Source organism: Accipiter gentilis, chromosome 18, assembly GCF_929443795.1.
Source record: "Accipiter gentilis chromosome 18, bAccGen1.1, whole genome shotgun sequence".
Taxonomy (NCBI): Eukaryota; Metazoa; Chordata; class Aves; order Accipitriformes; family Accipitridae; genus Astur; species Astur gentilis.
In genome coordinates this window covers 20369090-20386252 of record NC_064897.1, presented here as the reverse complement: position 1 = coordinate 20386252, position 17163 = coordinate 20369090, and the positions used below count along the sequence as shown (strand labels likewise).

Sequence of the window (17163 nt, the reverse complement as noted above, 5' to 3'; positions counted from 1 at the left end):
AAGGGTGCAGGGAATTAGGATGGTCTCATTTGCGTGATGGACAGTGGTTTAATCTCTTAATTTGCCTGTGGTCTCTCTAATAGTGAATAAAGGACTGAATTAGATGAATCACTTTCTTTTTTTAAATATTGAGTTGCAGAATAAACCATGCTCTCAAGAGCATGCCAGACATCCTTCCTTAATAAGTTGAGAAGGATCTGCTGGCCCAGATAAATCTGTGCTGTTGAGCATGCCTTGTGCTCATTTCAGAATGCATTCCTGAAGTCCTTGAATTCATTAAACCCTAATTAGCAACGAGCATTGATGATTAAAAAAATCTATAATAATAGGCAGACGAGTGTATATTGAGCTGCGAAGGCACCTCTGGGTCTGGCCTACAATTAGCTTTTAGCCAGTTTGAGCTTAAAATAATCTTTCTATTTTCTCTGACATTCTGACCTTGCCTCTTGCTTTAGCATTTGACGTCACAACCTCCAAAGCTGTTGCCTGGAGTTTTGTGGGGGTTATCCTCCACAATAGATTGTGAGACTTACAGGAGAAGTGAAAAGTAAAGTTGGAAACAGACAGCAGATTGAACATCGTGATACAAAATTGTACTAGATTTGTGTCGAGGACAGGCATTTGGGTTACTCCTTACCTGTTAAAAAGCTTTAATGAAAACAAAATGAAAACTGCTGTGAAAACCCTGTATCAATCATACTTTGAGATTATTTCCCATTTAAATGACTAGTGTCCTGACTGTAATAATTGATGATACAGCAGAAGAAAATCAGCCAGAAAGACAAAAGAATATCCTTCTGGTCTGGGACTGTTGACTCCAGCTGCAAGAGAATTGCCATTGTGGTTGGGACCTCTGAAAGCCACAGTCACAGTAGCCACTTGAAGCACCTGTGATTTTTGTCAGCTCCTGGAGGATTTAGCAAATAGCAATAAAGTGCTTTATTTAGTAAACGAATTTGAGAAATGGAGTCTGTGCCTATGCCTGACTTTAAGACCTTCTCTTCAAAAATGGTCCGGTATGTGGTCCAAAGCACTGTACAGCAGGTTTTCAGAAAAAGGAGGCAGCCATATACCTCTACCACCAATTAGAGCAGTTATAAACTTGCTTCTGCACCTTTTCAGATAATGGCGAAACTCCTGCTGAATTCATGACATAGAATCAGGTTATATATGCATCTAGTCACTTGCATGTAGAGCAGTTTAAGTTGTTTGTACGCTTTCCAGAATAATTTCTTGTAGAGACACTGAAAACACCATTTTTATTAATAAGAGCTTTCTGAAAGTACTAAAGAAGTAATTGTTCAGGGACATCAGTTGAGGGAAAGAAAAAAGATCTTTCTGAAAGTTCCAGTGTTAATACATGTTAAAACTTTGTAAAATTAAATACATTCCTTGCTACTAACTTCAAGGAGAGGACTTCAACTATCTATACCTTATCATAAATGCTGTATTATTGCCAGGTGTGGAATTTGAAGCAAAAAGCTATTTAACCAGCAAGTAGGTCAGTGTGTGTGATGCTTGTCTGTTGTCTTTGCTTTCCAGAACACTTCTGCAGCAGTTGCAGAGACTCCAAGCCATGGTTGCTGGGAAAGTGTCCCGTTCGTGTAAGGCAGCTAGCACACAGACAGGGACCTGTCTTATGGTGAGTGTCCCTAAAGCTGGGAATTGTAGGGGCATGTGAATCTCTTTCCACTGCTCAAAGTCACATCCCTTGTACTGCAAAGCCCCTCACTTGCAAATTCTCAGCTTGGGAAACTTATCTTCATAATTTGACAATTAATTTTGAGGTAGGTGAGACTCCTGGCTGATGAATATTAATGGTTTTGGGAAGGCATTAAATTCTGGAGGAGACTGGGCCTGTGCTTTTGATTGGGTGCTGCGATGATGAGAGAAGGAACACTGCTCCTCTTGAGTGACCTATTTTATTATTTCCTACAATATTGTATGTGAGAAATGGTGTCTAGGGTTGTAAAATGAAAATGAGGGTGTCTTTTGATACCAGTGAGAATAAATTTGCTCATCCAAATAAAAATATGACTAAGGCTGTAAATCTACCTCTGTCCTACTTCAGTAATAGTAGTCAGGATAAGGAAAGGATTAGAATGAAACTGTTCCCTTTTCCTTCCCTACACTCAGCCAGCAAGTTTGCTTTATACTTGTGCTAGAAATTGATGGAAATTATTTTCAAGGCCTAAGTTGTTCTCCTAGTCTGCCAGCCTCTCTGTCACTTCGAAGAAAGACTGGGGCCAGCAGCAGAAATAACCTTGGAGATTCCCAACAGCATCTGTAAAACACATATGGTGGTTTTGTCTGCTTTTCAACTTTGGGAGCAAATAAAGCTACAGGCCAAAATGGTGGCAGACATTGAAAACAAACTCCAGCATTGAAATCTGCCCTTTAAAACACTGACTTGTTACTGTATATGTGCCATTGCTAAGACAGTGTATGTAGTGATGAAAATAGCATCAGATGATTTGTTTTGAAAAAGTATCAGATCTGCTTTGTGTTGATTCTTAGTTTTGATGTGCACATGTGTGCCAAGAGGTAGTGCACTTAACCTTTTCTGCATCTTCCCTTTGCCAGATGGTGGTGCTGTGCTTTGCAGTAGTTTTTGGCAGCTTCTCTCAGAGCTATGGGCCATATCCTTCTGCTACAAAAATGGTGTTGCCCAGGCAGCATTCCTCACCAGAGTCCTACACAGACTCCATTGGTAAGTGACAACCATCCCAGTCTTGGTCCCTTGCCTGATTGTGCTTCAGCACTTGTTTTCTACTCCCAACCCTAACCCCCTCGTCAAGCACCTCTTGCTTTTCTGCTCCTTAGCTAGCCATTCCTTGGTATACCTATGTTTTTCAAAGGATAACTTGGCAAGCTGTTCTGATGGCAGAAGACTTCATAGACATGGGCAAAGCCTTTGCCCGCTAGCCTGCTTGGTACTTCTGTTTAAGCAAGCTTTTTTCTGTTTGTGGAACTAAAGCTAGTGGTCTGTAAAAAGTAGCAGGATTTCTACTCGGTAGCAAATGTTCGTACTGTTAAAACGTGCAACTGGTATCAGCTGGTGTGTCCTTTGCCAATGTCAACAAAGAGTCCAAGGACTGCATGGGAAACTGTTAGCGTTATAACAACGCGTAATGAACCTGTTGCTTTTAATGTATATTATCAAAGTGATTGTTTCATTTTCTTCTTGTGTTGTGAATAATTCAGAGCTTTTTGATCCTTACCTGGACCATTGCTGTGGTATCTTTCCTCAGCTATCAAATTACCAGTTAATCGCTATGAAAAGACCTTTGCAGCTTTAGTTCTGCTCTGTCGGTTTCCATTTCCTGAAATGATCAGGGCTGTTCTCTGAGCTGCCTGTTTCTCATCTCTTTTTGCCTTCTGTCTTTGTATGCAGTGAGGTCAAGGAGTCTGCTAATTTACGAAGAGCCTCACCAACTGGAGGAGTCATCAAGCCCAATCTCCTTTGCAGATCGCAATGACAGGCAAGCAGACACCTCCAAGTACACAGCACTGTCCCTGGAAGCCATGCCAGGGACACAGCAGGATGATATCATGCAGTTCACAATAGCCAACGAGACGAGGCTAGAGAAATCGGTGCTGCTGGGCCTGCAGCAGCACAGGTGAGTGCAGGGCGGGCTGCTTGTCATATGGGTGTTTCGCGTCACTGTCATTTGTGCCTGGGGCGCAGCAGTAAGGCTAGGGGCTGAGCTATGCTGGGCACTGTGAAACATGAAGTAAGAGTTTGGTCTCATCTGGAAAGCTTATAGGCAAAGTTATTGTTACTCTGGAGAAGTGGTTGCAATAATATTGTAGTAATACAGCTGCCAAACTCGGTGCTTCTGCCAGAAACCTCTAACCCCTGTAAGCCTGTTGTGCCTACCCACTTCTTTAAGCACTTCTGTGTCTCCTAAAGGAATAAGCTTTTGCCAGTTGGGTGGAAGCGTGAAGTTGTGACTCGCTGCGCTTTCTATGAGGTTAGGGTGTGAAGAGCTGGATCTTCTTGCTGCAGTGATCTTACTAAAGCATTACTGTGGAAAGTTTGCAGGACTCCGTCTTAAGAGACAGACCTGTAAAGTTATCTGAACTACTTAACACAGAGCTTCTTTGTAATTTACTTTTTGGGGTTTTTTTAGCATAAACGTAAGTTTTGGGGCCTCTGCAAAGAGAGAGATTCACTGGTTTAAGTATGTGTGTGCAGTTTTCTTTCCATTCTACTTTTTCTTATCCTGCCACTGTCCTGTTGGCCCAGGTCTCAGTCTTTGCTGACAAGCAGTAGCAAGCACACCAAACAGTGGAGAGAGGGATTTTGTTTGGAAGCATGCTATTCTGAGGGCTAGGATGAGCCATATTGCCCCAAGCATACCTTCTGAGCTCTTGTGTCAAAGTTATACCTAGAGCCAAAGAGATGACTAATTCAGTGTGTTACCATACTCCAACTGACAAGTACCTGGTAAATACTGAGTGCCTTTTTAGCATTAGCCAATTCAAGCAGGATATGGGCTTTTAAAAATGACTAACTATTAGTGTTAACCTTTGTTGTTTTGGTTTTTTTGTTCCCTGCAGAGTCAACTCCGAACTAGAAGGAAATGAAACACTGAAGATAATTGAAATAGATAGAAGAGTCAATGCCACCTCTTAAAAATAAAAAAGGCCTTTTTTCTTGACTTCCCTCTTTCCCACGTAGTATTTTCAACCAAAGCCCCCCTGATTTGTCATCCTCAGTGAACCAAAGCACAAAAGAGAGGGAGTTCAACTTCTGCATTGACTGGTGAGGCTGTGACTGCAGATGGGATATCTTGTCTTTGTAACTCCCTTCCTCACTTCACACACAGTCCCTGTCTTTGCTTTTATTCCTTTCCTGTCTAATACTGCAAGGACAGGATTGAATTATGATGGCAGATGACACCCGCAGTGTGCCGGTGACTGGTGGGTGTGTGTGTACGTGCATGCACACATCCTAATCTGAGCACAAAGATATTCTGTAGAAGAGTGAAATATGCAAAACTGATAGGAGCATGTGGGTGATAGGTTTCTTGGGAGAAGGTATTTGAGAGAAAGAGGAGATGCGGCATGATGCTGCTCAGAATCTAGCCACAGCTCCACGCCTACTGGTCTACAGCACTTGAGCCTTTTGGGGGGATTGAGAAGCATGTGTGTAGCCTGCTTCTGAAGGGACAAGAAAGGGCCCTGATACTGCTGAGTTAACAGCACAGGCAGGAGAGGGAAGGGCAATGATGCTACTGAATTGTCCTCCTCTTGATCTTTCTCTTCTCCCCTCCAGCCTCTCTATCATTTAGTGGGGTATCATTTTCTGGTTTGAAAGCAGTCCTGGTAAGCTTCCCTACTGCTTCAACCCTTGTGGAATTCAAGCAAAGATCAGTCACTGTCTTGTCACACTTTGTGTGGGAGAATCATGCTAGTTTAACTAGATCTGTTTAGAAAGCAGGTTTTGTTAAATTTATGCAATGTTTTGGATGGATGTCCTTTAGTCTGCTTAAGTCTGATCTGTTTAGTTTAAATCAGTTCCTTCCTAACAAACTAAATCAATGTAAGGCTTAAACCAGAAGTGCCTCCTGAGAGGACCATATGGATTTAATTTATTGGCTTCTAGATGCATTGATGGAATTTCTTATGTAGACCCGGTCTCAGACTGTCTTGTGTTTTCCTTTCCTTGCCATCTTCCTGTTACTACTGTAAATAGTATTTATTAGCTTTGCAAGATTTTGTTCAGGCAGTCGCAATGAAGAGAACTGAGCTTCCCTAACCCTGCAAGTGGTCTGGGCAAACTCTGAAATCGGACACACAAACATCACTGAACACCCATTCTCTCCCTTCAGACTTGAATTGCCCTAAATAAAGCCATGTGTCTTACCTTCCTCTTACCTCCTTTTCCAGAGATGTGATCTTAGACCAGCTGCTTAGCCGAAAAGATAAGGGTTATAGGTAGCCTCAGCTAGGCACGGTTCAGCCCTGGAGGTGGTAGATACTGTATTAACTTTATGGCAAGACAGCCTCTGACCTGAGGAGGTGAGTATGTAGGCAGGAGATAAGGCAAAAGAGGGATGAGATGGGCACATAGGGAGGTGAAGTGACTGGACCAAGTTCAGTGGAAAAGCCAAGAGCAGTATTCAGGTCTGATCCTGGTCCAGTACTTTTCTCCCTGCTTTGTTTCCTCCTTGTCTCATGTAGCTGTTGCCTTTAAGGGTTCTCCCTCTCTTACTACCCTGGTCACGCCTTTGCCCGAGCTGTGCTTCTTGCAGTTTGTCCTTGCAGTGGCACAGTCGAACCTGCCCCAGGATTTGAGCAAGGTTTTATCTGGTTACTACAGAAGGGCACTCAGACTCCACTGAGGATGGATTTAATATGAAAATCCTCATTCAGCAGGCTAGCATAGCTACTTTACAGTTTACCAGAAGAAGTCAATTTTTAAAAAGGACAAAGAATTTTGAAGCTCTTTTTTTTTTATTCCTAATGATAAATAAGGGAAAAACTTAACCTAGCCTTACAAGTAATTTTTTACCATGTACAGTAGATGTTTCCTGCAAGTATTCTATTTTGTAAAATATTGGATTTGTATTTTATTACAGCAGCTGCCACACCAAGCTCCTTTATTGTTCTTCATTCTCCTTTGACTTTCTTCCTTCAATATTCTATTTGCCACCCTCAGGCCTGACTCAAAGCTCAGTGAAATGAACGGAAGGAATTCGATGAATTACAGGGAGCTGTGGATCAGTCCCCACCACTGTGCCATTTTAAGAAGGTGTTTCACATTAGTGACAGTGAAACATGTGCCAGACTCCATGAGCTGGTAATGAGTTTTGGTGTACAGACGTGCTTTCTAGGTAATGCCCTATTCTTATATGCAAGTGCCTTTTTATTATTTTATCTTTGGTGGCAATGAGAGGAGAAATGCTGTTGTGGTCTATTTTGCAAGTGTTCCCTTCTTCTTGGCATGGGTCAGCCTCTTCCCTAAAGTCTCTTTCCCTTCACAGTGATCCTGCTGGGTCCTCTGAATCATTCCAGTATCCACCCACAACTTTTGTATCATTTTTTTTTTTTTAACAATTTAAGGCTTCACATAAATAATGAACACTGGTGGGTGCCACAAGGGATGGCTGCATTCCTTAGCCACATGAGGTCAGCAAAGTGACAGGACAAAACTGGGACTGACCGTTCCATTACCGTATGGCTAGGCATTGTAAGTGGGCAAGGTCATAGCTTAGAAAGTTCCTTAAAAGGTCTTTTTTTTTCAGACCACCCGTGGTTTGTCACCTCTGAGGACAACTGAATGGTTAAGTCTTCTGCAAAAGAGGCCCCCAGCTGCCGAGCATAACCCTGCTCTTACTAGTCTTGCAGCTTGCACTGTGCATAAGCGAGAGGCTGCTCTGCCTGAGCTCATGCCTATTACCAGTTAAATGGATCACCTCCCATTGCAGATACAGCTGACTTCACTGTATTAAAACCAAAATTGAATTATTTCTCAATACTTAAAGGACAGATGATTTCACAAAACCCAAACAACTCCCCTCTCCAAAACCTACTGCACTAGTCACCATTAAAGCTTTGCCCTTTTGTTTGCTTAATTTGGGCATGTCAGTTCAAATCTGATCGGGAGATAGTCATGTTTTCATCTGGAGCATTTTAAACTGGCCACGGTCAGGGTCAGGTCTCTAAACGAATTCATCCAAGCCATTATGGCCATACCAATTTTCTTGTAAATGTTTGATAATCTATTGCTATAATCTTAGTTTGTGTAATCCTTTAAGTTATTTTTAGCTACTTTTTTGGGGAATCTCTTGACCTAGCACACACATTGCTTGGGGATTTATTATATTAAATATTACTTCTTTATAATAAGGAAAACCTTTGCTTTACTTTGGTATGTTTGTGATCATTTTTATTCAGGGGCCTTAATAGAATAGGTTTCTCTGCTAGATATTAGGGGCCAAAGAATCTCCTGTCATAACCTACCCACAGGCTGTTATGTGACAAGGACCTCACTGTCTCCAGAGGCAGTTTATGCCCGTGTTACGTACCTAGCAGGGGGACAGAGGAGGCAGGACACATCCAATTGCACTGCCAGCCTCAGCAGCCCAGGGGTGACCCAAGCGTGAATGTTGATGCGCAGCAGACCACATGGAGAGGCAGCGGTATGTGCTCTGTGTTAAGGGCGTAGGGAAGGAGTAGTAAGGTGTATTCAGGGAGGATGCCAGTGTAAGTGCTTTTAATTAGCTCAGCTATATTACTTGATGTCTTAGCCTTCTGCCAGTATACTTTTTCCAGTGATGAGTGACTTGGTGCTGTAGAATAATATTGTGTGTGTGGACAGGGTAGGCTAAGGCCTTAATGTGCTACTTAATTTCCATTTCCACTAGAGGACTTAAGTGATCCATAGTCTTCAGCTGTAACATTATGCTGCTTGTCAGGACGATTTTATACACACTAGTAAACTTACCTTTTGGCCTATAGCTTTAAAGCATGTCTAGATCTGTCGGGTCTTTGCTTCTAGGGAGATAAGCTACAAAAGAATGTAGGGCATTATTTTTTTATATATATATATTTTAAAACTATCAAGCACAGGGCATGTGACAGTTCTAACCTTGTTACCAGTGTGTAGATAATGTTGGGGTTTTTTTTCCCAGGCTATTTATAGTTCTTTGCTGCATTTCTCTTATTTCATCTGTACCATTCAATATTTTTCAGCAGCACAGACTAATAATGGATTAGGCTGAGGTTCTTAGGCCAGATCGTAGCTGATACAAAGCAGCACGCTTCATACTTAAGGCTTTTGGAGGCTGCAGGTCTGATTTATACTGGCAGGGGGCCTCTTCCATATCTCTCTGTGTAACAATGTATCTCAGTGTATTCTTGATTTTTCTAACATAGAGCTGAAAATGAATATAAAAACTTTTCTTCTTTGTTTTTTTTCCTGCTAAAAAACCCAACCCACCTATCTGCTCCCATCCCCCCAAACTATCAGCGGTGAATTCTGTCTAGACGCATTTAGAATGTAGGTCAAGTAAATGAATGATACTAATTGCTACGTTGGGAGGGATTTCCACTGAGTATTTGGGCTCTAGATTCTAGCTAATGCCAAGAGGCCATTGTACAAAACCCACACAGCTAAGAACAGAAGTATATGGAGTATTTTTATACTCTTGGTGACTAAAATATTTCTTTCTCAAGTCACTAATTAGAAAGGGAACATTTTGTATTCTGAAGGTGAAATGGTAGGTCAGTACATTGCAATTACAAAAGTTATACTTGCCTAGGTAAGTAGTGTAGTGCTATGATGTGTTGCTGCTTTGCACTATAGTGTTAAAGATAAACAACTTTGGGGATTGCAAAGATGAATGAACTGGCTTACGTGTTAAGGTCTTCACAAATAAGACGTAAGGATTCAATCAATGGGCCAGGATATTGTAGCTTTCTCACGGCCAATAAAATGACAGTGGGCATTCAGGGATTTGTTGAGGGTGTGATCTCAGTTACTACTGCATTGCTTAGGTGATCAGCATCCATTGGAGACTCCCAAGATTGAGAGGGAAATTGCCATTTGTTTTTGTGTTTTTCAGGTCAGGCCTTTTTCTGCTTTACCAAGGCATAACTGAACAGGCTTCCTACATAGAAAAGAGTGCATCTCGCAGGAAGCTCTCATTTGTGATGCTAAAATGGAGTTTCAATATTTTTTATTACCGGTAGTCTCTTCTCTGCCCTAAAGCCCATCTCCATACTCTTCCTTTAAGAGTCAGAACTGAATAGGTGAGAACAAAACATGGGAAAGCTGGATTTGCAGACCTGTCTTACAGAAAAGATGAAAGAAGTGGCCAATGAGGGGACTCCTGACATCACAGGGAAAATTCCTAGTTCTTGATTCAATAAATCAGCAATGATAGTCTCTTCCATTAGTTCCTCCCTTGTTTTAGCTTTGCTCTTCCCCTTGCTCTTTCATACTATGTGGTCCTGTTTATGCATATTTGACCTTTATGGTATATGCCATTTTTCCTTCCAATGAGCAGGTAGAAATCTTGTTGAACTTTAGCAGCTCATAATTAAGGGAGTGGAGAGGAGAGGGGGAAGCAGAGGAAAGTAATCAATTTCTTTTAACAGAACTCTGCTCGTATCTGACTTTGCCATATCAGGTTTTATTTCAATGGCGCTGATGTAACAGCATCTTGCTTTCTTCATTTGTACAGTTAGCAAGAACAAGTGTGAGCGTGTGTGTATCTGTGCACGTGTTCATGGTAAGCAATTAAAAAAATACCCGCAGAGTTGTTTTTTTAATGTAGTAAGCATCACTAAATAAAGGCATCTACCTGAACACACAGGGCACATTCCACTTGGTGCAACAGAAAGTCCAGGCGTTTCTGAGACCTGTTCACATTCCACATTACCAAGCACGTGTAAAACTGTAGTGTGAATTGCTGTATGAAGTCTGTCCTGTTAGCAATTTTGAACTGAAAGTTGTTGCACTGTGTCTTTATGTGTGTATGCATACATTGTCTGGCCTTTCTGCAGAACAGTTCTGGGTTGGTACAAAAAAAAGTAATTACTTTAGGCTTTCTTGTATCTTCGGGTGTCACTTTTGTTCTGCAGAATTATGTCTTCAAATGCCTTTTTTTTTTTTTTCTTAAATGGTGTAAGGTAGCCTTAAAAAGTGGCCCCAGGGAGCTGACAGCTCAAGGAACAGAGTTGAGCTGGTCTTCTGGGAGAGGACCTAAAGATCTCTCCTTCCGCTGGAGCCCTACTGCCCTGACCACCCCAGGGATGCAGTAAGATGCCAGGGAGGGGAAACAGTTTGCTCTCCTAGGGCCAGGCCGTGATGTAAGTACATCACAGTTTCCCTGAGATTTGCTGGGCCTTCCAAGAGGTGTCACCCTCTTGAAGAGAAATACACGTCCAGGGCCACAGCCATTGCCTTGGACTGTGCAAAATAGTACCTTGTGACTCTGAGTCACTCTGCGTGTGACACCCCTAAGGCATTTCAGCTGATCTTTCCCTTTCCCTCCGCTCATATGGATACAGTATGAGTTTGTGCAAACATTTAAAACTATCTAAGATGAAAAGGACAGTGCAAAAGCACACCCCCCTGAACTCCTTGGTAAACTGCATTGGGTCCTCTTCTGACTGCAGTTGTCTCTGTTCTTTTGCCATGTCTGTTTAACTCTGCGTAAGTGTGTTCAGTGGCCTCCCTTTTTGTACAAGCGCAGTCATCTGGATATGGTCCCACCTGAGTGTTCACACTGCAGACATGTCCATTGGGTGGAAAGAAATTGCTGTTTTTCCTTTTTAAATCTTCTGCTTGATTCTACGAAAGAACAGACTACTTGCTTTTGTAGCCTAAACATGTATGTAGCTAAGTATGTTATGCTTTTCATTTCTTGCAAATAAATATTTTCTGTAGAAAAAGCAAGTACAACTTGTTTGCTTTCCGGGTGGTTGGAAAAGATCTGGTCCCTTGGCTTTCCCAAGTGCACTGCTATGTGCAATGTGTCCGTCTTCAACACAGCAGAACCCTGGTAATTTAGCATCTTGCTAGAAAGAGAAGGTTAAAAGCAGGGGGGTGGGTTATTACTGAAGCTGGCTGTCCATTCCCTTTTTTGAGATTAGCAGAGAATTACATCTGTCATTAATGGGTGGAAATTAGGCGAAGGCTGATGGCATTTAATAATGATAATGGCACTTGAGTGCAACTAGGCGATACAGCCACATTAATATTAAATTCTCTCTCTATAAAAGCGTGATCGAGGAAGGCTGATGCTGAAGGGGGCACTAGCTTCAGACTAGCGATACCAGTCTGCTAGACTATGCTGGAGCTTGATTCATGTGGGCTAAATAGCCCTCTGGCAGGTAAGGCCTTTCCCTACACAGACTGTACGCTGGGCAACTAATTGCTTAAACACTTAAAAGACCTCTTTCTGCTTTGGCTTTTAGGGGCTGAGTCCTTTGCTGGCCTCAGCTCCTTCTCTTACCCTGACTCGCCCCTGAGATAGCTCAGGGGCTTCTCCAGCAATTCAGAAGCTGCTGGTTTGCCTGTGTGAACAGTGGAGGTTATGCCCTGCAGCCCAGAAGCAGCATCCAGCCAGGGGACAGAGTTGACCTTTGCTACTTTGAGTAGACATGGAAAAGAAAATACCTCATTTCTTCCAGTTCGGGGACTCCGCGGCTCTGCTGGCCATCCAGGGAACTTGGTGATGGATGGCCTAGTGCAGATGTGAAAATTACCCAGTGCAGAGCTGGCTGCACAAATAGTATAGTCATTCGTATTATGCCAGCTTTCGGCTCGGAAGGGGACCTCGTATATGAGTACCATGCATCCATACAATAGCAACCAAGAGCTTATCCTCCGTGGGAAATACTAGCGATGGAAGTAATAGTTCTAGCTTTACTGAACTGAAAATGGGAGCATGACAGATGGCTTTGGTGCCTCCTTTTCAAGGCCTCTTAAAGAAGGCTGCTTTAGAGGTTGGGCAAGGCAGCGTACCGTGAAAATTGGAACACCCTGTCCTGCACTAAATTTGTGGCCGATGCAGATTTTCAGAAGTGCCTTGGGTTTGGGCTAAAGAGGTTAAAGTAGCAAAAGAAATAGGTAGTGAAGGGGAAAAACCCCACAACCTCTCCTAAGCACTACCCTGGTCCTTTTAACCCAAGGCTTGTCTTTGCTGCCCACCACCATTCAGTATCACAAGAAAAGGAAAATGGAATGAGAGGTTTATTTTTCACCTATCCCGTCTTTTTTGGTCTGTCTCATCGCACACGCAGCATCCCTGCAGTACTGTAGGAGAACAGCTCTCCCAGGCGGAGCCTGGATCCAGCACCAGAGCATACTATCTAACCCTGCCTCGGTCACAGCAGATGATGAAGCAGCTTTTTCTCACAAAATTTGGTTTTGGTACCTGAAGGAAGAAGGTCTGTGCTGCTTTCCCTTGGAAGGTGAGGGGAGAAGGGCTTTACTTTGTCCTTGAAGTTCTGCACCCCACTCCTTTGCTCTCATCATTTCAGAGGTTATTGCAGCCACCGTCTTTCTCCTGCTGCTGCTGGGTGCCCCTTGCTTTCTGAACAGGCGATTTCACTTGCCAGAACTATTGATCCGGGGCACTTGTTAGCAGCATCAAGCCATACATAACATTTTTAGAGGAAAATCATTAGACCGTGACTGATTGGGGAAGTTACCTTCGGCTTAGTTTTAGCTGACTTCAGTTCCTCCGAGCATACAAAACACTGACTGGTGATTAACGATTGGTTAAGAATCTCCTTTGGTCTCAGTATTGCCCTTAAAGCATCACACAGCAGGTGATGCTGCAGGGAGTCTGTGATTAAAAAAGAAACCCACATACAGTGGAGAAACGCTGGGTGATGAGCTGTCAGCCTCGCTACCTCCCACCCTCCTTTTAAAAGCATGTTACTGTTTGAGTTCAAGGCTAAATTTTGATACTTGTTTCTTAAGCTAATTCCCATTGCAGGGCAGGAGGAAGGGTGTCCAAATGCAACTTGCAATGCCTCTCGTGGCGTGGTGTGGGTACTAAGTCTTCACCCTTTACTGTTAGCTATTGCTTGTACCTATTTTACCAACAGCACAGACTTCACCACCCCTGCAGGTATTTCATGGGAGATTCATGACTGGTGCTCCCTTTCCTGGTTCGTTTGAGGGTTTTTTAGAAACATGGACTTCATGAGCTTGGAGTTTAGAAGCAGTGAGCAAAAGCTTGCACCTTTGCCATAAATAAAACAATTCTGTAGGAGCCATGTCCTGTAGAGAGAGCGCACTGGATAGAGACTGAGGGAATGAGCTGCCGAGTCTAGTCCTGCTCATGGCGTGCTGGTGAATTTGGCTGACCCTTCTCCATGCTTCAGATTCCTGGTCTGCAAAATGGGGCCAGTGGTGGCTTCCTCCTCTCTATAAAGCACACTCAGATTAACCAAAGCAAAGTGATCCAGGGGAGTCAGTAGTAAGAAAGAAAAAGGTGTTTTGCTTCGTATTGAATGAGTAATGCTTGTGTGTCTTGTCTCCCTCCAGTTTGTGTTTCAAAAAGTTGAAGTGATTGATTTGATTTCTCATTTTCTTGGTGCTGTCTCTTGTGGGCTTCCAACAGTCCACACAGAAGCCAGGAATGACTTGTTTAACTTTTTATTACTGAATTAATCTTAAGCTGTATTCATACGAGTTCTATATGTTGCTATAAAATTACTTTTTTGTGTATCTCCAGTAAGGAGGAAATTACAAGTTCTGGCCCTTACCTTTGCTGTAATACAGCTGAGGAAAGATAACCACTGTAGAATTAAGTCCATGTCTGTTGGGTTGTCTCACTTCCACTGTCTAAAGAAATGCTTAGGTTCTGGTTAGCCCTGGTTTTTAAACCTATTTGGTAAAAACCTGGGTTTGATCCATGGTATTTGTGAAGGGGCAGCACCCAGGCACTTCCAAGCCAGGATCAGGCCCTTGTCACCTCACTGAGCACTGTGGCAACAGTAATCAGAGCATATTTCTAGCTATGGCAGTCTATGTGCAGAAAGGGGAGCAGTGCTGCAAAATAGCTGAAAAATGGTAAAAAAGGTAGAATGTAGCAGAAAGCAGTAACTCACCAGAGAGCTAATCAGAGCAAGGCTGGCAGAGCTGCAGGGAGTAGCGGCTCTGCCCAACAGGATGATCTGCTGACGTGAGGGTGGTCATAGAGTCATAGAATGGTTTGGGTTGGAAGGGATGTTAAAGATCACCTAGTTCCAACCCCCTGCCACGGGCAGGGACACCTTCCACTAGACCAGGTTGCTCAAAGCCTCATCTAACCTGGTCTTGAACACTGCCAGGGATGGGGCAGCCACAGCTTCTCTGGACAACCTGTTCCAGTCCCTCACCACCCTCACAGTGAAGAATTTCTTCCTAATATGTAGTCAAAATCTACCCTTTTTTGTTTAAAAAAATTACCCCTCATCCTATCACTAGACTCCTTGATAAAGAGTCCCTCCCCACCTTTCCTGTAGGCCCTCTTTTAGTACTGGAAGGCAGCTCTAAGGTCTCCCTGGAGCCTTCTCCTCTCCAGGCTGAACAACCCCAACTCTCTCAGCCTGTCTTCATAGGAGAGGTGCTCCAGCCCTCTGATAATTTTTGTGGCCCTCCTCTGGACTCGCTCCAAGAGGTCCATGTCCTTCTTTTGTTGGGGGCTGCAGAGCTGAACACAGTACTGCAGGTGGGGTCTCACCAGAGGGGAGCAGAGGGGGAGAATCACCTCCCTCGACCTGCTGGCCACATTTCTCTTGATGCAGCCCAGGATACGGTTGCCTTTCTGGGCTGCAAGTGCACATTGCCAGGTCATGTTGAGTTTCTCATCAACCAACACCCCCAAGTCTTTCTCCTCAGGGCTGCTCTCAATCCACTCATCGCCCAGCCTGTATTTGTGCTTGGGATTGCCCCGACCCATGTGCAGGACCTTGCACTTGGCTCTGTTGAACTTTATGAGATTCGCACGAGCCCACCTCTCAAGCCTTTCAAGGTCCCTCTGGATGGCATCCCTTCCCTCCAGCGTGTCGACCACGCCACACAGCTTGGTGTCGTTGGCAAACTCGCTGAGGGTGCACTCAATCCCACTGTCCGTGTCATTGACAAAGATGTCAAACAGCGCCGGTCCCACTATTGACCCCTGAGGAACGCCACTCATCTCTTCTCTCCACTTGGACATCAAGCCGTTGACCGCAACTCTTTCAGTGTGACCATCCGGCCAATTCCTTATCCACTGAGTGGTCCATCTGTCAAATCCATGTCCCTCCAATTTAGAGAAAAGAATGTTGTGTGGTACAGTGTCAAATGCTTTGCACAAGTCCAGGTCGCTCCATGTTAAGCTTCAGCATCCATCAGTTACCCGATGGATAAGCGGTGCTCTACTTGCACTTCAAATGCTGACCAAAAGTGAATGTTTTTGCGGGCATATGTATCAGCATTGGATCTGGGAAGGGAAGCTGGCTGCTTGTTCAGTCATGTTTAAAAAAAAAAAAAAAAACACAACAAAACTTGAGGGGATGCAAACACATACATACACACATGTATGTGCACAAATATATGTGATTTTGTATGTTTTCTTGGAGGGTGAATGTTGAGGGTTACCCTGAGGATGAATTTTTTTATGACCTTAAGGAATATGGAGCATTTAAAGTAGACTGACTTCTCACTGGCTAGCCTGGCACACCAAACAAGGAAGGTTGCCTCACCCCTTTCTTCCCCACTCCCCTTTTTCACATAGCCACCTCTTTTCCATTAGGAATAGGATTTTCAGTCCCTCCCACTCTGAATAATATTTACCGCAGTGCACACAGCCTGTGCACACTGGAGTGTTCAGAATGGGATTTAACAGGCATGTGAGTAATGGAATAAACCTCCTTCCCTTGGCTTTACTCCAAAAGGCTGAATTCCCTCCTTTCTCTGCATTTCCTCTTTCATTCCCACCATCCACCCTGCTATTCACAGCATGCACTATGGTGAGAATTTTCCAGCCAGGAAAAAGAGCTTCCCACCTGCTGAAGTCTGTTAGCTCTCCTGGGTGAGCAGGGGAGTCACCACAGCGTGATGTGAGGTGCTCCTCTTAACCCAACAACCCAACCCTTGGCCGAGTTGCCAGCTTAAGAAATGAGATCCCGGCCATGGGAATTCAGGCTTTTGCCAGCTGATGATCCCAGATACTGGCAAAACCTGCTAAAAATCTATTTTTGTACTCATCCGTTCCCTCCTGATCCAGCAGTATGTCTGCAGCCACGTCTTGGAGCAAACGTGATGCTCTGATGAAGTTTTTGCTGTTGCTGCCTTTCTCAAACCGCAGCAATTGACGGCTCTGCCGCAGGTGTAATTGTGTAAGCAGGGCTTTCCTTCACCAGCCTCGGATTCTCTCATAATTGCTCATGTTCAGAAAAAAGCACAGGAAGTCGATTTAGCACTTCATGTTGCAAATGACTCATGCAAATTGTAGCAGTCAGAGGGAAAACAGGTAATCCCGGAGCACAGTATAAATGTGGTCATGTGGGGAAAATGGTTATTGACAAGCAGGGGCTGCAATAGGGTTTGTGCAGGAGGAGGAGGACGTGGCTGAGCGGCGTGGATCTTCGCTGGCGCGGGGGGGTTAGGAAATTCTGATTTGTTGTTAGGCTTTGCTCCAGATGCTCTGGGGGAGGTGGAGCGAT

The 17163-nt window shown here is 43.8% G+C and overlaps 1 protein-coding gene across 2 annotated transcripts in view; it reads left to right on the top strand.

Annotated features, from left to right (window-relative positions):
• Positions 1 to 8928, top strand: part of CREB3L2 (cAMP responsive element binding protein 3 like 2) — an 80465-nt gene extending 71537 nt beyond the window's left edge. For both annotated transcript variants that reach the window (XM_049821639.1, XM_049821638.1), the window contains exons 9-12: positions 1543 to 1642; positions 2584 to 2710; positions 3395 to 3620; positions 4564 to 8928. In XM_049821639.1, the coding sequence (XP_049677596.1) occupies positions 1543 to 1642; positions 2584 to 2710; positions 3395 to 3620; positions 4564 to 4639 (529 nt within the window). In that variant the 3' untranslated portion in view covers positions 4640 to 8928. The remainder of the gene's footprint in view (positions 1 to 1542; positions 1643 to 2583; positions 2711 to 3394; positions 3621 to 4563) is intronic.
• Positions 8929 to 17163: the final 8235 nt, after the last annotated feature.